General features: G+C 38.2%; 1 protein-coding gene across 3 annotated transcripts in view; it reads left to right on the plus strand.

The window, feature by feature from the left end:
• AFG1L (AFG1 like ATPase) overlaps positions 1 to 23,818 on the plus strand; it is a 231,639-nt gene that overhangs the window by 69,897 nt on the left and 137,924 nt on the right. For all 3 annotated transcript variants that reach the window (XR_007128171.1, XM_047734093.1, XM_047734092.1), the window contains 3 exons: positions 7,226 to 7,277; positions 20,170 to 20,271; positions 21,452 to 21,582. Coding sequence is in view for 2 of the 3 variants with exons in the window: in XM_047734093.1 (XP_047590049.1) it covers positions 7,226 to 7,277; positions 20,170 to 20,271; positions 21,452 to 21,582 (285 nt within the window). In the remaining variant the exon portion in view is untranslated. The remainder of the gene's footprint in view (positions 1 to 7,225; positions 7,278 to 20,169; positions 20,272 to 21,451; positions 21,583 to 23,818) is intronic.

The following is a 23,818-nucleotide window of genomic DNA, read 5'->3' on the forward strand; positions in this document are numbered from 1 at the left end:
TGAAGCCCACATTTAAATTTCATTAGTTGTTCCCTAGATATTCCTTTGACTGTGTGTGTGTGTTTAGACTCACACTTTGCATTTGATTATGTCTCATAAAACTTTGATAGATTGATTGGATATTTACTTTTTAAAATATAAATCCTATGTTCAAAAGATTCTTTGGGTGGAAACTGGCTTTTATATACTGCCTATGTAAACTTCAAAACATAAATTTTACTAAACTTAGTAGTTTGGAGTGTATCACCAAATGCATAATAGCCAGGACCCCAAACATTGATGATATCAGCACAGTTCTTTTATTTCCTTAAGATTTATTCATTTATTTATTTGAGAGAGAGACCAAGCATGGTGGGGAGAGAGAGGGAGAATCCCAAGAAGACTCTGCACTGAGTGCAAAGCCTGATCTTATGACCCTGAGACCATGACCTGAGCCAAAACCAGGAGTTGGATGCCTAACCCACTGTGCCACTCAGGTGCCCCACAGCACATTTCTTTATTAGACAGTTGTTAGTTTAGCCATATTGTTTTAAAAAATTTTAATGACATTCTTTTGACACCTGCTTTTCTTATCCTCCCTTCTTTGATTTAGGTTACTACAGTAAGCTCCTAAACTTGAGGAGGCTCTCTGACTAGAGAGTTCTAGGAGTTTTAGTTTTTGGTTTTTGTTTTAGATTCCAGAGGTAAGTGATATTATTTGTTTTATGTCTTTTTTTTTAAATTTTATTTTAAATAATCTCTACACCCAGCACAGGGCTTGATCTCACAATCCCAAGATCAACAGTCATGGGGTCTTCCAACTGAGCCAGCCAGGCACCCCAGTATATGTTTTTTTTTTGCCAGATTTATTTCACTTACTATAATGCCCTAAAGATCCATCCATGTTGTTACAAACGGCAAGATTTCCTTCTTTTTTATACCTGAATAATATCCCAGTTACCCTAGCATATATATTTTCTTTATCAATTTTCAATTGTTAGACACTTTGGTTGTTTTCCTGTCGTGGTTGTTGTAAACGGTGTCACAATAATATGGGGGTGCAGGTATCTTTCTGAGCTAGTGTTTTGATTTCCTTTGGATAAATACCCAGAAGTGGAATTACTGGACAACTTTTGGGGTATCTTCAAAAGTATACAGTGTGACCTCCCCAAAGGGGAGGACATTAAAATTCACTGCTATGAAAAAAAAAAAAATTGCAATGATTCATATTCTTACTAATTTGTGAGCCTGCCTGTCTCCTTACATTTTTGACAATACTGTATTCTCTCAGACTTTTAGATTTTTGTCATGGCAATATTTTGTTGTTATTTTAAAACACACCTTTTATTGTGAAGGAGAATAAGTATTCTTTCAAATGTTTAAGCCACTTGTGTTTGTTTTCTTATTGTTTTATAAAAACTCCTGTTTACTAAGGAAACAAATTCTTGTCTGTAATATTGCAGGATTTTTTCCTTGCCTTTTCACTGTTCTTAGCATTTTTTTTTCCAAACAGAAATGCTTAATTTCACTGCCTTTAATGTTTCTGTCCTTTCCATTATAGTTTTTGGGTTTGTCTCTTGCTTGTAAGACATTACACTTAAAGATTTTAAAAATAAATTCACCGAAACACATTTATAAAGCTGTTGATGAAAAGGATTACAAGAGAAGTGAAACATTTAATTTGATGGACATCTTTCCTGGGAAGGGTGTAGGGGTGATGACTGAGATCCAGAAATTGATGGAAAGTTACATAGGAAGAGGAATCATCTTTGTCACAGGTGGGAGAGAGGAGAAAATGAGTGCAGATATGGGACAGATTGCAATTTCATATAATAATAGGAAGTTGAAGGAGTTCCACCCCAATGCCTTCTGTTTTTCTCTCTAAGAAGTAGGAGACACCTGCTGAAAGTGATGGGGGGAAGTGTAGTATGGCTTGAAGAGGGCTGAGAGGGTTCCAGAGAACTGTTGTAGAAACAGAGAGTGAACTAACCAGTAAAACAGAATTACTGGCAATAGGAAGGGACTGGTGAGAGCGTACACTCCGAAGGGCTTTTCAGACTTGTTTCAGCAATATTCCGAAGTCTGGGTGAACATGATGGGAAGGTTGAATTCTTAGTATGAGATTTTTCTTATTTTTAGCCATCCTTCCATCATTAATTTCTAATTTTATTACACTATAGTTGGAGTACACTATATTGACTATATGTGAAATGGTGCTACAAATGTATATTCTTTATGTGTTTGGTATAGTTTATTAAATAGATAGAAAATAGTTTGAGTGCATATTAGTGTTGGGATCTTTGAGAGGGGTGTCTTATAGGGCGTGGTGTTTCTTTCTTTCTTTTTATAGAGCCTAGGTTTTGATGGGAACAGATATCAGTGAAACATGAAGTTTGCAGTCTTCAGCATGAGTGAGTGGACCTTGTGATTAGTTACAGAGAGCTGGGCAGTGAGTGGGAACTCCCCTGTGCTCTGCCCTGCACCTAATAGATAAGGAAATGGCAGGTTGTTGAGTTGATATGGCTTACCCAGGGCCACAAAGCTAATAAGTAGTAGAACCAATATTTTTGCCCAGATCTTTTGAGTTCAGTTCCAGTGCTCTTCTGCTCTGTTTTGTACCAGTGGAGATAGGTGGTAGGTTACCACTACCTTTGAACATCATCTTTAAACTTACCATCTGCACAGTCTATAATATAGTGTCATTGGATCCTTACCAAAAATCCATTAGAGATAGTGCTGTCATCCTAATTTGCTAATTCCCAAAGATACAGCTAACATAACAAATCTTACAACTGTTCATTAAAGAAACTTGTTCATGTTCAGAGTTTCAAGCCTTTGTCTTGCTTAAGTGTGTGCATTTTAAGGGTAGGGTGTGCATCAGAGTCCTGGCAGGAAACCGTTCACAGGCAGATGTTTCAAATAAAGACTGAATCATGATGACTAAGTCATGGGCAGGGCAGGCCTAAGACAGCAGACAAGGGATAGAGGGGTGAAGGGGGAGCCTGGAGTGGGCTGGAGCTGTGGCGTGAGGCCTGATTGATGGTCCTGGAGGGATGCAGCTCTGCCAGAGACGGAGCACTGAGGCAGGGAGGGAACAGGAAGGAATGGCCCCATTTTTCTCTGCTCCCTCCCTTCCATCTCCCGCAAGTAATGTGTCCCAGGGCTGAGGCCATTTAGCAATGGGCCAGCTAGGGTAGCCCTCCTGGGGTGTAGAGCAGGAGGGAGAAGACAGTGGGGGAGAAGCAAATGGAGAGTACCAACACTGAGGAATGATACCAGGGTGGAGTTTTCTGAGACCCAAGAACAAATATTAGAAATTAAAACATTAAGAAAGGAAGTTTAATGGAACTGAAAAATAGGGTAAATTGTGAGAAAATGTAAATTAGGAGCGTGTAAATGATGTGGGTTCCTGTGTAAGTTAGTTATTTGGAAGAAAACTGTGAACCTTCCCTTCCCTGAATTCGCTACTATGAATACAGAATTTTAAAACTTCTGTAGGATCATTTTATAATCTTACTTGCCATTCAATTCTGATTTTCTCCCTTAAAATACAGATTTTTAAATCCCTTGACATAATTTCAATAATTTTTGGTAGACTGAAAATAAATTAGGAGAAAATTAGCTTACCTCTCGAAGTAAAAATAATTGGAGTATATATTCTTTAGGTTGATGGTATCTAACATGTTACAGTTATATAATTATAGTTATATAATTAGAAAATATATATGTAATGTATAGTGTAATATATTTGCTAAAATGTTCCCTTCCAAGATAATTGAGTTAGAGTGGGTAAAACAGGAGATAGAATCAAATAATATTTTTTTGGGACAGTATTGTTTGAATTCTCTCTGTGTCATCTTTTTTTCTCAATCTTTGTTAAATTTTTGCCTTGAACTTCATTTATTTAGCATTTATTAATGATATCATGTGAATAGTACTAGAGCAGACCGAGGACTCTTCCTACAAAATGTGCTGTGAAGAATTATGAATTACTCTGACACTTCACAGAATACAGAATGTTGCTTTCAAAAGATTTCTAATACATAGAATATACTTAGAGATTATGAGGTTCTATGCAAGTTTTCTAATTTGAACTGTTCTAAAATTATTTAAGAGCATAATGCTTTTTTCTGGCAAGTTGAAAATAGAATAACCAGTGTACAAGAATGGCTCATATAAGATTTTTAAAACAAAACAAATTAAGAGGTTTTGGCAGGAGTAGAATCTGTTTTCCGTTGAGATTTAAGAATAGATGGAGAGTTAATGTGCAGAGGAACACAGGGAAGGCATCCAGCTGGCAGAATCAAAGCAAAGAAGATCCTTTTGCCTAAACCATGGGGAAGGTTCTTTGGGAAAGGGCGTGTTGGAGTCAGGGCCTGGGTTCGCAGAGAAAGCTAAGAGGAGCAGGAAAGCTGGAGAGGTTTCTGAGATATGTTGGAGTGAGCCCACAGATTAAAAAACAAAAGCATTATGAACTAGATTATATCATAGCCTTTGAGAATGTTCCCTGGCAAAATCCTGACTGCTCTGGTTTGTGCCAAGTGGCATAACTTTCACTTCTTTCTGCTGTTACCCTCTCCGAATTCTCTCTGCCCTGGCTTACCTTGGCTTTTGCGCAGGTGTCTAGGAGCTGTTACAGAATTTGAAGGTTACTCTTCTAAGTGAACCAAAATTTAGGATGGTTATTTGGGTTGATAATAATATCAGGCAAAGAGAAGTTCCATTTTTTGGATTCTTCCTTGGAGCCCTCCATCATCCTGTTTTTGGTCTAGACTTGATTGCTTTCTTGATCTGTTTGTGTCCCTGTGCTTCTAGAGCAACCCTCCATCTTACTGGGGATTCCTTTCCAGGATCCTCTGTCTTACCTGGAGCCAAGGTGTTCCTATTTCTGTTGGGGAGGTATTTTTAATACCTTCTATGTATGGAATGCCAATTTTGCATTTTTGTACTTGATGGATAGATTAGATGGATTAGATTAGAAATCTTTGTCCCTCAAGTCTTATTCAAGTCTTTATCTGTTGTGACCTGTTCCCCTACCCCTTTGTCATCCTCTCCAAAGGCCACCTCAGATGTTTGTAGGATGTTCTTTATATCCCTGGTATCTGAAATTTCAGGATTGTGACTTGGTATAGGTTTTATTTCCCTCCCTGTGCTGGGTCCTTACTCTTTCCTCACAATCTAGAAATCAAGTCCTTCAGATTTGAGAAAAATTTTGGCATTATTTCTTAGATAATTTCCTCCTGTCCTTCTTATTCTATTTTCTTTTTCTGGAATTCTCTTTTTTTGGTCAGATATTGGACCACCTGATGAAGTAATCCAGTAATATTCTTATAGTTTCCATCTGTTATTGTTGCTGTTTATTTGTTGTGTTTTTTTGAGACATTTCCTCAAGCTTATCTTCTAATCCTTTTTCTGGAATTTTATTTCTGCTACCATATTTTTTTAAAGATTTTTTTATTTTTAAGTAATCTCTACTCTCAACATGGGGCTTGAACTCAAAACCCTGAGATCAAGCGTCACATGCTGTACTGACTGAGCCAGTCAGGCGCCCCTCTGCTACCATATTTTAAATTGCAAAATGTTCTTTTGTTCTTGATGTTCCTTTTTCAAAATTGCATTTTGTTCTTGCTTTACAATTTTAATAGCTTCTCTTATTTTCCTCAGCATGTTAATTATATTGATTACAGTTTTATTTTTAAAAGATTTTATTTATTTATTTGAGAGAGAGAGAGAGAGAATGCCTGCACATGAGCAAGGGTGGGGAGAGGAGCAGAAGGAGAAGGACAAGCAGACTTTGCACTGAGTATGGATCCCCATGCGGGACTTGATTCCGTGACCCTGAAATCATGACCTGAGCCGAAATCAAGAGTCGGTCACCTAACCAACTAAGCCATCCAGGCACACCAGATTATGGTTTTATTTTGAAGTTTTCCTTTTGTTGTTTGTGTAGTCTCTATTTCCTCTGAGTTTAAAAAAAATATTTATTTTTAGAGAGCGCACATATGTGAGGCTAAGAGTGGGGAGAGGCAGAGGGAGAGGGAGAGAGAGACACTCAAGCAGAATCTCCATTGAGGGTGCAGCCCGTCTTGGGGCTTGATCTCATGACCTTGAGATCATAACCTGAGCTGAAACCAAGAGGTGGATGGTTAACCAACTGAATCACCCAGGTGCCCCTGTTTCCTCTGAGTTTTTATCCCCTCTGTACCCTTGCTCTGGTCTCCAATTTTCATCTTGGACATTTTTCTTTTCGAGTTTATATTGATTCTTTTTTTTTTTTAATAAAGATTTTTTTTATTTATTTGACAGACATATCACAAGTAGGCAGAGAGGCAGGCAGAGAGAGACAGGAGGAGGAAGCAGGCTCCCTGCTGAGCAGAGAGCCCGATGTGGGACTCGATCCCAGGACCCTGAGATCATGACATGAGCCGAAGGCAGAGGCTTTAACCACTGAGCAACCCAGGTGCCCAGTTTATATTGATTCCTATGTGTCAACTCATTTTAGAATCTTTTCAGATACTAACAAGCAAACTGAAGGTTCCATCTTTTTTTTTTTTTAAAGATTTTATTTATTTATTTGATAGAGAGATCACAAATAGGCAGGGAGGCAGGCAGAGAGAGAGGGGGAAGCAGGCTCCCTGCCGAGCAGAGAGCCCAATGTGGGGCTCGATCCCAGGACCCTGAGATCACGACCCAAGCTGAAGGCAGAGGCTTAACCCACTGACCCACCCAGGCGCCCCTGAAGGTATCATCTTAAGAGGTTGGTTGACTGGTGTGCTCCACCTTAAGACGATCTAATAGAGACCAGTTATTTCTTTGGGAGAAATCCACACATAAGTACCTTCAGGTTTTTTTGTTTTTGTTTTTGTTTTGTTTTGTTTTGTTTTCCAGGAGACTATTCAGTGTCTCTAGAAAAATTCTTCAGTTCTCTTGCTGGGAATGAGCGAGGAGGCTCTTACTGTATGGGGAGCCCATTGAGGAAAGAGGGGGAAGATTACACAGTTACTAAATGATGTAGGGGATGTAAACTCAAGTTATGTGACTTCAGAGCCCTTGCTCTGGGCTGCTATATGATTCTTACCTCCTATGTTAAAATGTAAATTGGGCTTTGTAGCCTTTTACATCAAATATTTTGTACTTATTGTGTACAATAGCCCATTTTAGTCCTGTATCTGACAGGAACACTATGTATATGATGATATTTAATTTTTTCCATGTTAGAGATTTATAATTTGTTCTTAATTTGCAGCTTTTTTCAAGGAGCAAACCTCCAAGGGGCCTGTATGTTTATGGAGATGTTGGTAAGTGTGTTAAAGTAAGTTTTGAGTGGTCCAAACAGGAGGTTCCTGGCTTTCATTCAGGGATATTTCTGTTTCCACCCCTCAGTCCACTACCAGCTAGGGAATAGGATGAGGCAAAGTAAAAGGGGGAGTAGGGGAGAAGGGGGTAGTTATTTTAGTTTTCATTTTTACCTTTCACAGGGTGTGACAGTAGTTTAAAGCAAGATTACTTAGCGTGCTAGGGTGCAGACATTGTTTAGTGTGTAAGCTGAGTTGATCTCAGGGAAGGTGATCATCTACAAATAGGTTCTTAAATAAATCAGAATCTCATTGCTCACTTGTTTGACTCAGCTAATCCTTAAAAAAATAAGCTGCTCTTTTTTATTTTTTATTTTTTTTAATTAGCATGTAATGTATCATTAGCCCCAGGGGTACAGGTCTGTGTCTTTTTTACTTTTAATGTCCACTCATATTTTACTCACAATTTAACCCTTGTCCTCAATTTAGTTATTATTATCTTTAGTTATTAGTGAATATTCTTAAAGAATGAGTGGTTACGTTTCCTTGGTCTCCCACATCCATATATTGGGCACAAAGACTCACCTTTTCTTAGAAACCTTGTGAGCTATTGCTTACTTTTTAGATTTTCCTAATCGGTGAATGTCTTGCTTCTTTTCCGACTTCATTCTTGGTGAAATTGTCTGTTTTTTGGCGTCGGTGTTTTGCTTTCAGTTTCCTTCCCTCTTAGTTCTAAACCTCTCCCTATTTACCCACCTTCACTGACGTCATGACGGTAACTCTTACTTTATTTGGTCTTATTGCTTATCAATCAATTCTTTTATTGGCTTAGTCAAAAAACAGACATTTACATATAGCAAAATCAGTATTGCTCCTCACGTGATAAACCTCAGGCTCCCCTTACAGCCATAAAACCAATTTGCAATATGAGGAAGTTGTGGCAAAGGTTCTTAGTAAGAATTTCAGGACAAGAAAAACAATAGGAGCCTAGTAAGTCGTTACAGTGCCTTAAGGATCCAACTGTTCTTTCCTGGGTCCTCCCTCTTCTTAGTTGTTTTTGGATGCCTGTTTTATACTTACAGATTTAGCAAGTCTAATAAAAAGAATTGGTGAGCTCATAAACAAGTGAATGAGAGAGCTTGCCCCTTAAGATTCTTTATGTTCTTGGAGCTTACAGATTTGAAAACTGTCAAAGAAGCTCAAGCTGTTCTTTTTCTTAGTTCATTGGCTAATTGGTATCTTTGAGAACAGTGCAGGCTTTCTTCTTATTTAGAAAGCAATTTATACCAGGTGCTTAAGCAGTTTTATGTGTCCACACCTTTGGGTACTGCTAACAGCTCTCATTCTGTTGTCGTCTCCCATTCTTTGCCTCTTTGGAGAACATTTACTTCCTATACCTTCACTTTCATGTGTAGTCATTGCTAAAATCAACATCTTTGTTTCTCCTGTTACCTCAGCCACTTAACCATAAATGGAGATGGTTAGTAAAACACAACTGTTTCTACTTCTGCAAAAGGACTTAAAAAAAAACCCCACCCAATAATACCTCAAACTTATAAAAGTTATTAGATTTTAGTTTGGAAAATACAGCCATGTGCTAATGAGTTGAGGGGAGGTGTGATAGATGTAATTCAGCTGAGTGCTTGAAAGAATTAGAGAGGATACGGTAACATCTGTGGTTGTTCACAGACCTGGGTGTGTGGCAACCTTTGGTTAAGAATGTCTTTACAGTGCAGAGAGGGGAAGAGAAAGGAATTGTACAGTAGGAAGGGAAGTGAACATTTTGATGACTGCACTCAATTTAGTTTAGAATACTTACAAAACGGGTGGTAAAAGAGGTCAGATTCTTATTTTGCGGGGGAGGGGGTGTTATCTCTCTGGGACAATACCCTCAGGATGTTCTCACAAGCTCGTTTGTGTTACGATTTTCCATTTTAGACTTGGGAAACAGGTGTTCAATATTGAAGACTACTCAATGGGAAAGATGTCTGTTCTGTAGTACCCCCTTCTGCTCCTTATTCTGTACTTGCCCTGGGCTCCGTCATGATGTCATGAGATCTGACTCAGATGGATCCTGGGAACCCCAATATATTGAATTGATATGTAAACTGGAGGCATTATCATTAGTGCTTCAACCTTGAAATGTTTTCATTAATAACGTGCTTAGCGTGTTTCATGCAGAAGCCAAACACTGCAGTAAGAGTGTTTTGTGGCTTCATCCTTATCCTATAGTTGGCTTTCTTTTCTTTTCTTTCTTAAGACTTTATTTATTTAGAGAGAGAGAGAGAGAGAGGGAGAGAACACAAACAGGGAAAGCAGCAGGCAGAGGGAGAAGCAGGCTACCCACTGAGCAAGGAGCCCAATGCAGGACTCGATCCAGCCACCCTGGGATCATGACCTGAACCAAAGGCAGATGTTTACCGACTGAGCCACCCAGGCGCCCCAGTGTGGTTGGCTTCCTTACACCAAAGTTCCAGCTCTTGACTGCTGTGGTGATGGCAGGGTTACTGATGCCTCCTGCACATTTGGAGAGAATCAAAGTCCATTTTTGTTTATGAGTCCCTTTTCTGCTGCCTCCTGGTTAAATTCTGGGCTTGGGTGTGGGAGGACAGCATTTACAGCTCCTTCAGCAGGAGGGTTGGCTGTGAAAAAGGTACCACTGGGAGGGGGATGCTCGAGTGGTCATTTTTGGCTTCATATCTCTATAGGCTTGAAAATTAGAACTTAGAAGAGTTTTAGGTTTTAAAAATTACTCCTTTAAATTTAAAAATTTACATTACTTTAATTTAAAAATTAAAAAAAAATTTTTTTACTAAAAAAAAACAAAAACTTCTCTTGAGAAAAACAGACGGTTTTATTTAGGATACTATAGAGACCAAAGCAAAATTGTGAAGTAGGTAAAATTTAGTGTTGGTTTCTTCCCCACAGTTTTTCAACATCTGCCCATTCTTTTTTTTTTTATTTTATTTTATTTTATTTATTTATTTGACAGACAGAGACTATAAGTAGGCAGAGAGGCAGGCAGAGAGGGGAAGGGAAGCAGGCCTCCCGCTGAGCAGAGAGCCTGATGCAGGGCTCTATCCCAGGACCCTGGATTCATGACCTGAGCCGTAGGCAGAGGCCTCAACCCACTAAGCAACCCAGGCATCCCGACATCTGCCCTCATTCTTACGCTCACTTGACAAAGGTTATTGAGTATCTGCTGTGTGCCAGGCATTGTGTTGTTTCTGCGGATGTAATGGTGAATAAAAGCAGACACAGCCTTTGCTTACCCAAAGCTTATAGATTCTTGTGATGGCTCTGAAATATTTTTGAACATGACCCACAGTAAAAATATTTTTACATTCTGACCTACATATGTATGTGTGTCTACAGGTACACAGGTGCACACACACCCCTGAAAAATAATTTTATGAAAGAAAACTTACCTTTATATGTGATACATTTGGATATTTTCTATTCTGTTCTAGTCTGTGAAAAAACAATTCTGGCTGTAGAGACAGTTTGAAAAACACTGGTCTAGTGTCTCTAATATGCATTACTAAATGTTGGCATGCTAGGTTTTGTTCCTGCCTCTTCATCTTTTTGGGCCTTAGGATTTCTCATGCTGGACCTTCCATAGGACACAGATTTCTCCTCTACTAGTTAAACTATAAACTACTAGTTAAAATATAAACTAGTTAAACTATAAACTATTAAACATATTATCCCAGGATCTGCCCTCTAGCTAAATGTCTGAACTACTTCTAAGCTGTTTCTATCTAAACTATTCTAAATTACTTGCTAAAATTTTAATGGGTTCCATTGGTTGAGTAGGTTCCATCACCGATACATTTGCATATAAAAAGAGTCTTCTAGTGGCGCATGGGTGGCTCAGCTGGTTAAGCATCTGCTTTCAGCTCAGGTCATAATCTCAGGGTCCTGGGACTGAGCTCTGTGTTGTGCTCCCTGCTCAGTGGGGAGCCTGCTTCTCTATCTCCCTCTCCCTCTGCCCTCCCCCACCCCCGCTGTGCTTGCTCTCTCTCTCAAATAAATAATCTTTAAAAAAGAGTTTTCTAAGAGTTAGCATTTCACTGAAACTTGGTATATATGAAATGGGACGTAGTGATCAAGCTGACCACTTGGTGATTTGGGGCAGAGAAATCTTTTAGCATCTCTGAAATCCATCACACACAGGCTCGTGCCTACCATACTAAATCTAATGGTGCTTAGTGTAGCCACATTGAAAGAATTTTACATTTTAGAAGGATCTTTGTTACCTTTTTCTTTCTTTTTTTGGTAGTGTCATACACTTAACATTTCCCTCATATTCTCCCTAAACACTGGTGCGGAGGAAAGTCAAATATTAACAATTACTTGGGTATATCTACTAGTCTCTGTTAGAAGTAGAAAAGAAAAGGCATTGGTAGAAATAAGAGAAAGAATGAATACAAAAGAAGTAGAAATTTAAGTACATACCATTTTCACACTCTAAAAATTAACATTATTTTTAATTTCATTAAGTAGTTACTCAGATTTCTAATTATGTCATAATGTTTATTTTCAATATGATATTGTTAAGTCTTTAGTCTCTTTGTGTGTGCGTGATGTCATACCACAAAGATGCATCAGTAAAATTCACACTGTTACACATATATATATAGACATACATATATAAACTAATTTGTCCTGTAGGATTTCCTACAACTTGGGCTTTGCTGATGCATCCCTGTGGTGTAATGTGAGTCTTTCAACTCTGTCTTTTTCAAGATTGTTTTGGCTAGAATAGAATAGAATATGACTTTTGCATTTCCACATATATTTTACAACTATCTGGTTAATTTCCTTAAAAAAAATCCTCCTGGGATTTTTTTTTTTTTTTAAAGATTTTATTTATTTTTATTTGTTAGAGAGAGAGCATGAGCACAGGCAGACAGAGTGGTAGGCAGAGGCAGAGGGAGAAGCAGGCTCCCAGCTGAGCAAGGAGCCCGACGTGGGACTCGATCCCAGGACGCCGGGATCATGACCTGAGCCGAAGGCAGCCGCTCAACCAACTGAGCCACTCAGGCGTCCCACCTCCTGGGATTTTGATTGGGATTACATTCAATCTATAGATCAATTTAGAAAGAATTGATAACTTAAAATATTGATGTTTTTGATAAATACTGATTTTTTTTTAAATAAAGATTAAGTCTTCCAATCTATGGGCATGGTATGTTTCTTCATTTTTAAAGATCTTTAATTTCTCTCAGTACTGCTTCATAGGTTGTAATGCAGAGTTCTGCCATATCTTTTGATAAATTTATTCCTATGTATTTTATGTTTTCTAATGCCACTGCAAATGGTATTGTGTTTTAAAATTTTAATTTCCAACTCATTGCTGCTAGTATGTAGAATCAATTGATTTTTTTTTTTTTGTGACCTTGCTATATTCAGTTATATACTCTAGTGGTTATTTGACAGATTTTTAGGAATTTTTATGTATACAATCATGCTGTTGCAAATAAAGATGATTTTTCCTTTACAAGGTGCATGTCTTCTGATTCTTTTTTTTTTTTTTTTTGCCTTATTGCACTAGCTAGAAACTCCAGTATAATGCTGAATAGAAGTAGTGAGAATGAATGTCCTTGCCTTGTGTGAAGTTTTAGTCTTTCACTAGTAAGTGTGATGTTAATTGTAGGATTTAAAAAAATATATTAATTTTTCTTAATGTGGCAAAATAAATAACGTCAAATTTACCATTTTAGCCACTTTTACTTATAAAGTTCAGTGGCATTAAGTACCTTGGCATTGTTTTGCAACCATCATACCATCCATCTCCAGAACATTTTCATCTTCCCAGACTGAAACTCTGTACCTATAAACAATAATTCCCCATTCCATATGCCCCTCCCTCCCAGGCCCTGGCAACCACCATTTGATTTTCTGTCCTTGTAAATCTGACTACTCCAGCTATCTCATATATGGTGGAATCATATATTATTTAAATTTTTGTGTCTAGTTTAATTCACCTATTGTAGTTTCTTCGGGGTTCATTTATGTTGTAGAATGTGTCAGAATTCCATTACTTTTTAAGGCTGAATAGTATTCCAGCATATGTAGCCAATTTTTATCTGTTCATCTGTTGATGGATGTTTGGGTTATTTCCATCTTTTGACTGTTGTGAATAATACTGCTATATCTGTTTGAATCCGTGCTTTTAGTTCTTTTGTGCATATACTCAGAAGAGGAGTTGGTAGATTATGTGGCCACTCTGTGTTTAAGTTTTTGAGCAACTACTGTACTGTTTCCCACAGCAGCTGCACTATTTATATTCCCACCAGCAAGGCACAAGGATCCTCATTTTTCCATATCCTTACCAATATTTGTTATTTTCTTCTTAAAACGGTAATAGCCATTTAATGGATGTTGAAGTGTATCTCACTGAAGTTTTTGATTTGCATTCCTCAAATGATTAGTGATGTTGAACATCTTTTCATTGTAGGTTTCTTCTTGTATTTGTCCTTTATGAGTTTGAGAAGTATGCTTCTTTTCCTAGTATACTGAGAGATTTGATCACAAATGTGAGCTGACTTTTGTCAAACATTTTTTCAAATGTGATGATTATATGGTTTTTATATATATTGAATTTTATTTTGATAAGGAGTTATTTACATGCCAGCTTGATTCATTTGAAGTATTTTTTTTTAAGTAGGCTCCATGCTGGGAATGGAGCCCAGTATGGTACTTGAACTCACGACCCTGGGGTCAAGACCTGAGCTGAGATCTAGAGTAGTATGCTTAACAGACTAAACCACCCTGGTGCCCCAGAAGTATTATTATTATTTTTTTAAATAGAGATCACAAGTAGGCAGAGAGGCAGGCAGAGAGAGAGAGAGAGGAGGAAGCGGGCTCCCCCCTGAGCAGAGAGCCTGATGCAGGGCTCAATCCCAGGACCCCGGGACCATGATCTGAGCTGAAGGCAGAGGCTTTAACCCACTGAGCCACCCAGGCACCCCCTGAAGTATTTTTTTTTTCAAAGATTTTATTTATTTATTTGACAGAGATCACAAGTAGGCAGAGAGGCAGGCAGAGAGAGAGGAGGAAGCAGGCTCCCTGCGGAGCAAAGAGCCCAACTTGGGATTCGATCCCAGAACCCTGAGATCATGACCTGAGCCGAAGGCAGAGGCTTAACCTACTGAGCCACCCAGGTGCCCCTGAAGTATTTTTTTAATTGAAGTTTTTATTGAGATAATTATAGATTCACACTTGTAAGAAATAATATGGAGATATCTGTGTACACTTTACTCATTTCCCCTCAAAAGTAACATTTTGCAAAACTATAGTATAAATATCACAAACAGAATGACATTGATACAGTTCACTTATCTTATTCAAATTTCTTGTTTTACTTGTACTCATTTATGTGTCCGTATTTAGTTCTGTACAATTTATCACCTGTGTAGGTTCATGTATTTACCACCATAGTCAAGGTACTGACCAGTTCTCTCACCAGGAGTCCCTCGTGTTGCTCATAATTTTGTAGCTGTACCTACTCACCCTCTCTAAGTCCTGGCAACCATCAGTCTGTTCTCCATTTCTAAAATTCTGTCATTTCAAAAATGTTATATAAATGGAAAAGTACATAACCTGTTGAGATTTTTTTTTTCCCCACTGAGTGTAATTTCTTAGATCCAAGTTGTTGCATGAGTTTAGGATCTCTGGAAATTACTCATTTTAGTTCCCTGGTGGCCATTCTTTACCTCACATCATAGAGTATCACCCCAACATGACCAGCTAGTATTCAGCCAAAGACTTAAGAGTACCCACATGTTGATTTCTGGAGCTCTTCTTCATAGATAGCTTCCTCCTCCCTGGCACTTTGCTTTGCAAATTTCACCAGCATTAGACTCCCATAATTCTGATCTCTCATAACCCAAATCAGCCTGAACTGGGTGTTTTCCTTGGAGTCCTGTGCAGCAGGAGTTCTGTGCAGCCATCTGTCTGCACAGGGTGCCTCCAAGACCAAAGCTGTAGGGATACAGGGCTCATCTTGTTTTTTTCTCCTGTCAGGGATCAGAGTCTGTATTTTTATTTTCCAGTGTCTGAAAATATTAATTTCATATATTTCATCCAGTTTTCTAGTTGTTTATATTGGATAGCAAGTCTGGGAACAGTTATCCTCACACAGTCTCTCAAAAGTTTTCATTTTCTTGATACACATTGCTAAGCTTTTCTTACTCCAACGTGATACAAGTGTTCACACATTTTACCTTCTGGGTTTTTCATATTTTTTAGCACCTTTGATTCATCTGAATTTAATTTTGGTGTGAAATGTGAGGGTAGGAATCTAGTTTTTTTTGTTTTTATTTTTGCAAATGGCTGAGCATTTGTCTTTAGCAATTATTTTTTTCATATACACTGTTATGATATATCCTTTGGTCTGCTTAATTGGTTTAGTTGATTTTTTTAAAAAATCCAGTATCAGGGGCACCTGGGTGGCTCAGTGGGTTAAAGCCTCTGCCTTCGGCTCAGGTCATGATCCCAGGGTCCTGGGATCGAGCCCCACATCTGTCTCTCTGCTAGGCGGGGAGCCTGCTTCCCTTCCTCTCTCTCTGCCTACTTGTGATCTCTCTCTCTCTCTGTCAAATAAATAAACAAAATCTTAAAAAAAAAAAACCCAGTATCATTCAAGTATAATTTCTCTAATTTCATAACACATTTTTATTGTGTAGTTTCTCTTCTTTTCCTCCTTGCCTTCCCCCCCTCGATTACTTGCTACTTATTCTTGATTCAGAGTATTTTGGGCACTTTTAATTTTTTTATTTTAAGGTTTTTTTTTTTAAGATTTTATGTATTTATTTGTGGGGAGAGGATAGAGAGAGAGAGAGAGGAAGCACAAGCAGGGGAGCAGCAGGCAGAGGAGAAGCAGGCTCTCTGCTGAGCAAGGAACCCAATGCGGGGCTTGATCCCAGGAGGTTGGGATCATGACCTGAGCCGAAGGCAGATGCTTAACTGACGGAGCCACCCAGGTGTCCCTTTTTTGACACTTTGGAAAGAGGGGCGCCTGGGTGGTTCAGTGGGCTAAAGCCTCTGCCTTCGGCTCAGGTCATGATCTCAGGATCCTGGGATCGAGCCCCACATCGGGCTTTCTGCTCAGCATGAAGCCTACTTCCTCCTCTCTCTCTCTGCCTGCCTCTCTGCCTACTTGTGATCTGTTAAATAAATAAATAAATAAAATCTTAAAAAAAAAAAGAAATTAGCCACTCAGGAGAATTTTTTAAAGTGTGGGTGTTTTTATTTTATTCAAATGTTAAGTATTTTATTTTTTTCCAGTTAATTGTGGTTCTTAGATATCATGTAGTATCAGAACATACTGATCCCCTTCATTTATTTTACTGGGTATATACTATTTTATTATATGAATGTTACCCAATTCACTTAATCAGTTGCCTATTGCTAGACTTTTATTTATTTATTTTTTTAATCAGGAGATTGACTTTAGGATCATGTTGTTGAGTTATTTCTAAATTTATTTATATATATATATATATATATATATATATATATATATATTTTAAAGATTTTATTTATTTATTTGACAGGCAGAGATCACAAGTAGGCAGAGAGGCAGGCGGAGAGAGGAGGAAGCAGGCTCCCTGCTGAGCAGAGAACCCCATGCGGGGCTCGATCCCAGAACACTGGGATCATGACCTGAGCCGAAGGCAGAGGCTTTAACCCACTGAGCCACCCGGGCCCCTTCTAAATTGATTTTGATTGGGATTCCACTGAGGTTTAAAATAATTTAGGGAGCAAAAATATCCTTACAGTATTGATTTTGGTTCTGAGTATTTTTAAATACTTGTCTACCTTTTGATTGACATTGCCAAACTGATTTCCAAAACTGTTGGTTTTATACGATCACCAGAAGTATGTTAGAGTGTTTTCTTACATCTTCACCAACATAAAAATGGTATATCATGAGTGTTTTTCACTTGTATTCCTTTTATTTCTGGTAGAATTAAACTTTTAAAAATGTGTTTAAAGCTATTTATATTTTTGTGTGACTTGAATACTCATGTGTTTTTGTACATTGATCATCTTTTTATCTTTCCCCTGTTGAATCTGTCCTGCTTGGTATTCTTTCAGTTGTAGTGGGGGGTGAGGGAAGCTAGTTGAATTAGCTGAACCAGGGGAGAAATTTAATGGCTGGTTTAATTATGAAGTTGAATAGTGGTCTGATTCAGCTGTCGGCAGATCTGTATTTAATATCTTAAGTGATATTTTTGGAATCTCTCTCCCTTTCCCTCCATTTCCCTTTTCCTTCACCTTTTGGTTCTGCTTTTCATTCTCGTTCATAGTTTTGTTATTGGCTTCATTCTTGGCCCAATTTTTTACTGTTATAGAAAATATTTCTGGAGTTTTCTAGGTTGCTCCTTTAAAAAGAGAAGAGAAGATTCTCATTTTCAGAATTCACATTAACTGCCTCCAGAAGAACACTGACCTAACTGGGTCATGTGCCCCTTACAGGGCCAACTACAGTGTATATGGTATAGGGGTATTTTGATTAGCTCATTCTGTGATTGATATTCTCGTAGAATCATGCTAAGTAGAGAAATTTTCAAAAGTAAGAGATTTAGGACAGACCAAAAAACCCCAAAAAACTCCAAAACACCATTGTAGTTTTTAAGAGCTCTTCATATTTAAAGATATGTAAGGTTAGTCTTTCAAGTTGCATGAAGACAGGGATTTTTGTCTGTTTTGTTTACTTCCAGATCCTGAGCACCCAGGATAGGTCCTCACATGTGGTATTCAGTAACAATATATTGATTAATAAATAAGGATATTAATTTTATTTATAGTGATTTTGCTATTCAGAAGGTTAAATTTCATGTAGCCATTTTTGCCTTTATGATTTTTTTTTTTTGCTTTTATCTCTAGAAGTTTTTTATATGATGGTCTTGTTATATTTTAGGCCTGTTTTTTTAAGGAGGAACACAAAGATTACACTCAAATATATATTATTCACATTTTTGGTTAGATCATGACTTTTTTCCTGGATCTACAAGTATACTGTCTTTCATGCAGAAGATTTAAAAATTTTATTAAATTTTTGCATTAATGTAATGATTTTTTTTAAAAGATTTTATTTATTTATTTGACAGACAGAGATCACAAGTAGGCAGAGAGGCAGGCAGAGAGAGAGGAGGAAGCAGGCTCCCTGCTGAGCAGAGAGCCCGATGCGGGGCTCGATCCCAGGACACTGAGATCATGACCTGAGCCGAAGGCAGAGGCCCAAACCACTGAGCCACCCAGGGGCCTATATTAAATACTTTTGCAAAAAATTTCCCTTTAAATCAAATTGGTTTCTTCATTAATGACCAGATGTGTTTGGTGAATTGTATTTTCATATACAAAAAACTTTCTGGTGATTCAGATAAGCATGGGCTCAAAGTCCTGTGGAATGGAGGAAAGCCAAATAGATTTAAGACTTAGGTCTCACATCTTGAGCTACCTGTGACTACTCGCAGCTCCTGTGAGGTACAGATGAGCACTGGTGTGGGCTGGTGCTGGGGGAAGCCGTGAGGATGGGGGACAGTACCAGCCTGTCCTGGCGTGGCCTGCCGAGGAATGCTGGGTCTGACCCGAGCTTGTGTACTACCAAGGTCCCCAAAGTTCTGGGCTTTCTGTGAGGGAAGAAGACTTTCTGTGCATACTTTGTTAAAGTGACTCTTTGATTACTAAAGCAATCACAATGGCTAAAAGTTTCGGTGTTGAAAATTAGACAATGAAATTACAAGGTTTAATGGTTTCAGTTTCTTTAAGTAGGTCTCAATTTGAAAGATTAATGTTCTCAGCTTTTTAAGAAAGTGTTTTATCTTAAGGACACGTTCTTAAAACCTAAAACAAAGGAAGCATAGGAAAAAAAGTGACAAAGCAAGAAACAGACTTTTTTTTTTTGGAAGATTTATTTATTTATTTATTTATTTGACAGAGAGAGAGAGAGAGATCCCAAGTAAGCAGAGAGGCAGGGAGAGAGAGAGGGGGAAGCAGGCTCCCCACCAAGCAGAGAGCCTAATGGGGGTCTTGATTCCAGGACCCCGGGATCATGACCTGAGCGGAAGGCAGAAGCTTAACCCACTGAGCCACCCAGGCGCCCCAAGAAATAGACTTTTAACTATTGAGAACAAACTGATGGTGGTCAGAGGGGAGGTTGGTGGGGGATGGGTGAAATAGGTGATGGGGGTTAGGGAGGGCACTTCTCATGATGAGCACCAGGCCATGTATGAAGTGTTGAGTCACTATATTGTATGCAGAAAAACTAATATTACACTATATGTTGACTATACTGTAACTAAAATAAAAAACTTAAATAGAACATAGTATCAACATTGATAAAGGAAATATTGTAGGATACACAAGGAGAAATAAAGATAACCTACCCAAAAAAGTGTTAAAATTGGCAATTCTGCAGTTCTAACATACAACTATTATTTATTTTCAGCATTTATGTTAGATACTAATCTTTATTTTTTTATTTTTCATCTTTGAATTTCCCAAAGACTGCTCCTCTTGCTTATTATGGCCCAATAAATATTTACTTAATTGATTAAGTTATTTTATTCAGATTGGTGTCTTTTGGAAGAGCAACTAAAGAAAGAATAATCTGTAGCTCTTGCTGGATTTACACAGTTCTCTGGGGGAAATTGTCCCTGTAATGTTAAGTAAATGTTGTGTTTTCTAATAACAGGATTTTGACAAAAAAGAGCAATATCAACATTTTATTTTTAGCTTCTTTAACATAAAAAATAAACACTCCTTTCTAAAAAAGTAACATAGTCTTAAGCTTTCCAGTAGAAGAGTGTGGTTTCATTATCCCAAAGCTAATGAGCAATCAGTACATACTGTTTAATAGTTGTTTTTTTTTTTTTTTAAGGTACAGGGAAAACAATGGTGATGGACATGTTTTATGCTTATGTGGAGATGAAGAGGAAGAAGCGGGTTCATTTTCATGGTTTCATGCTAGATGTTCATGAAAGTAAGTGAAATGGTCTAAAAGAAGGGATTTTTAAGTGGGCAAACACCGCAAAACAGTTTTATCATCTTTCAAAAAATTCTTAATCTTTCAATCTTTTAAAAAATTAGTGTGCTTAAAGTGAGGGTTTATTTGGTTTCGTTTGTTTTGTGCTATCACGAAACAACTCGTGGTGTATTTAACGTTGGTTTTATTTATTTATTTTAAAGATTTTGTTTATTTATTTGATACACAGAGATCACAAGTAGGCAGAGAGGCAGGCAGAGAGAGAGAGGAGGAAGCAGGCTCCCCGCGGGGCAGAGAGCCCGATGCGGGGCTTGATCCTAGGAGCCTGATGCGGGGCTTGATCCCAGGACCCCGAGACCATGACCCGAGCCAAAGGCAGAGGCTTTAACCCACTGAGCCACCCAGGCGCCCCTTAACATTGGTTTTAAAGACAACTTCAGTACTTCCCATTAAGAGAAGAGAGGTTACTACATGAAGGTCGGGTATTTTCTCTTTCTACTAAGGATCAATAAGAAATGTTAAAGACTCACTTATTTCAAGAAATCCTTCTAGATTAGGTCCTTTCGTCTTGGTCACCATGGCAGGTAGGCATTCATGTGTGTGTATGTATGCCTTACTGCTTTGTCCGTGTCTTCAGGTTATTTTGGTTGTGCGTTGTCTACCCGCTATATTGTAACCTCTTCAGGGCATTAGAAGAAAAACATTGTATTTCTCTTCTAATACTTCCAAGGTTTAGTACACATACAGAGAGTGAAGTGGGATTGCCTAGAGATAAGGGAACATCCTGATCACGTATGCCAGACGTAAGCAGGATCACCTCCTCTGCCCGCATCCCTGAAACCCTCGGCAGTAAGGCTGATGATCTGTTGATACGTCTAGTTACCATCTTGTCATTAGGCTGTCACTTTGTCATCTCTGAAGTGACTGAAGGGTGGGGATGGAACGACTGTAAAGTATCCTTGCAACCTCGGGAATGCATGAAGAAGTGAACAACTTATTTTGAGGTTGAGAAAATACAACTAGTTTTCAATGATCACATTTGATTTTATGTGGCCTTTAAACTTAATTTTGGTGTTCACACTAAGGCTTCATTTAGAAATTTAAAAGATACATTATAGTTGCCTAAAATGTACAATTTATACAGTATTTGATTTGTGTTTAATTTCATCCATTAAAGGAATACACCGCCTTAAACAGAGTTTGCCAAAAAGGAAACCGGGATTCATGGCTAAATCATATGACCCAATAGCTCCCATAGCTGAAGAAATCAGCGAAGAAGCATGTCTCCTATGTTTCGATGAGTTTCAGGTAAGGTAGAGATTTTCATAGTTGTGGAATCGTATTCTGGATGACATGTGAAGATTTAAATTCTGTTCCTGAGTTTACGGTTGTTTTATAAATTGCTTTGATACCGCTTATGACTTCATTTTACTGTGTAGTCCAGGGATTAGCAAACCATGGCTCACACAGAGCAAATCTGGCTCATCTGCTTTTATATGGCCGGTGAGAAAAGAATGATTTTTATATTGTTAAAGGGTCTTTTAAAAAAGAAGAAAATGCAACAGAGACCGCTAGTGGCTTACAGAACCTAAGATATTTACTACTCAGCTTTTTATAGGAAAAGTTTGCCCACCCCTATGTTAGAATCATGGATTTACATTGTACCTGAACCACGGTGGTGATAATGTCATGATCACAAAATAATGTCTTTAAAGATGTTTGTGGTTTTTTTTTTTAAGTGTTATATTAAAAAAAAAACAAGTGATTAACACATCTCATTTAAGTCTCACAACTTGTTTATGATGACAGGAGGGAATTAGCCTTAGTTGAACTTTAAGAGTTTCTGCTAGTTTTAGGATTCTCTGAAATTGTGCATTTAAATGGGTAATAAGTTATTTTCTGATTTTTATTTCTTATGAGAGCAAATATGGCATGCAGGCAAATGCCAGGTCTTACGGCTTTTTCTGTATCCCAGTGTTTAATAATAATAATAATAATAATAATAATAATAATAAATGCTCTAGGTTAAGAATTTATTTTTAACCTAAAATTATTTGCTTTATTTTAGTGGTTCTGAAATGTAGTAGTTGATTTTTCTATAATGCTTACCATAAGAGCAACTGATTTTTGGAATGAAAATAGAAAAATCCACAACTACTGAATATAAGCTTAAAAATAGGGCTTCTCAACCAGAGCTTTTGAGTATTTCTGGAGCTGAGTGCTGTGTCTGATTGCCTAGAATAAAGATCCAGAGAACTTTGAAGGGGTAGGAAGCTAACATTTATTTTGTGCCTATTCTGTGGTGGGCCTTGGGTGAGTCACACATGTTATTTAAGCTTCACAACACATTTGTGATGAAGTAAGGGGACTGTCCTAGTTGAATTGTAAAGCTTCTTAGTTTTAAGAGTCTCTGAAATTATGCATTTAAACTGGTAGCAAGTTATTTCTTATTCTTCTGTGTTTAAAAACCTGCTTTGTTGGGAAGATAAGATGGCCAGGTTGTCTTTATCTCAAATGAGGCACGATAGGTCTCCTTTAGCAACTTGATGTAGTTACCTAACAATGGTCTTGATTTATGACAGATGAGAAAGAAGAACTTTCACCAGGAATGGTGTTACGCTGAGCCATCTGGGGAGGAGGAATCTTTCTTTTTTCTCCTTTCAGTCATATTAAGACAGCCTGACATGGGGCGCCTGGGTGGCTCAGTGGGTTAAGCCTCTGCCTTTGGCTCGGGTCATGATCTCAGGGTCCTGGGATTGAGCCCCGCATCTGGCTCTCTGCTCAACAGGGAGCCTGCTTCCCCTTCTCTCTCTCTGCCTCTCTGCCTACTTGTGATTTCTCTCTGTCAAATAAATAAATAAAATCTTAAAAAAAAAAAAAAGCCTGACATTCACCACCTTTTTGTGTTTTTTAAAGATTTTATTTATTTATTTATCAGAGAGAGAGTGAGAGAGAGACAGCACAAGCATGGGAAGTGCAGGCAGAGGGAGAAGCAGGCTCCCCACTGAGCAAGGAGCCTGATGTGGGACTCGATCCCAGGACCCTGCGTTCATGCCCTGAACCAAGGCAGATGCTTGACTGACTGAGCCACACAGGCATCCCACCACCTTCTACAAAGGTCTTCCAAAGAAGGGCTTATGTTCTGCTCTGAAGAAGTGTACCAAGCACACTAATGTGTTGCATAAAGAGAAGGGCCTCGTTTAGTACTGAGTTAACAGTTATGTTGTCGACAGTAAAAGTCAGTGATAAATCAGTGAAGGCCATCTCTTGTTTTCTCATTATGATCTCTTTTTTTTTCAGTATATATCTCTATTTTTATTTTTTATTTATTTTTTATAAACATATAATGTCTTTTTATCCCCAGGGGTAAAGGTCTGTGAATCGCCAGGTTTACACACTTCACAGCACTCACCATAGCACATATAACCTCACCCCCCTCTCCCAAACCCCCTCCCCCCAGCAACCCTCAGTTTGTTTTGTGAGATTAAGAGTCACTTATGGTTTGTCTCCCTCCCAATCCCATCTTGTTTCATTCATTCTTCTC

This window comes from Lutra lutra, chromosome 6 (assembly GCF_902655055.1).
Source record: "Lutra lutra chromosome 6, mLutLut1.2, whole genome shotgun sequence".
Lineage (NCBI taxonomy): Eukaryota > Metazoa > Chordata > Mammalia > Carnivora > Mustelidae > Lutra > Lutra lutra.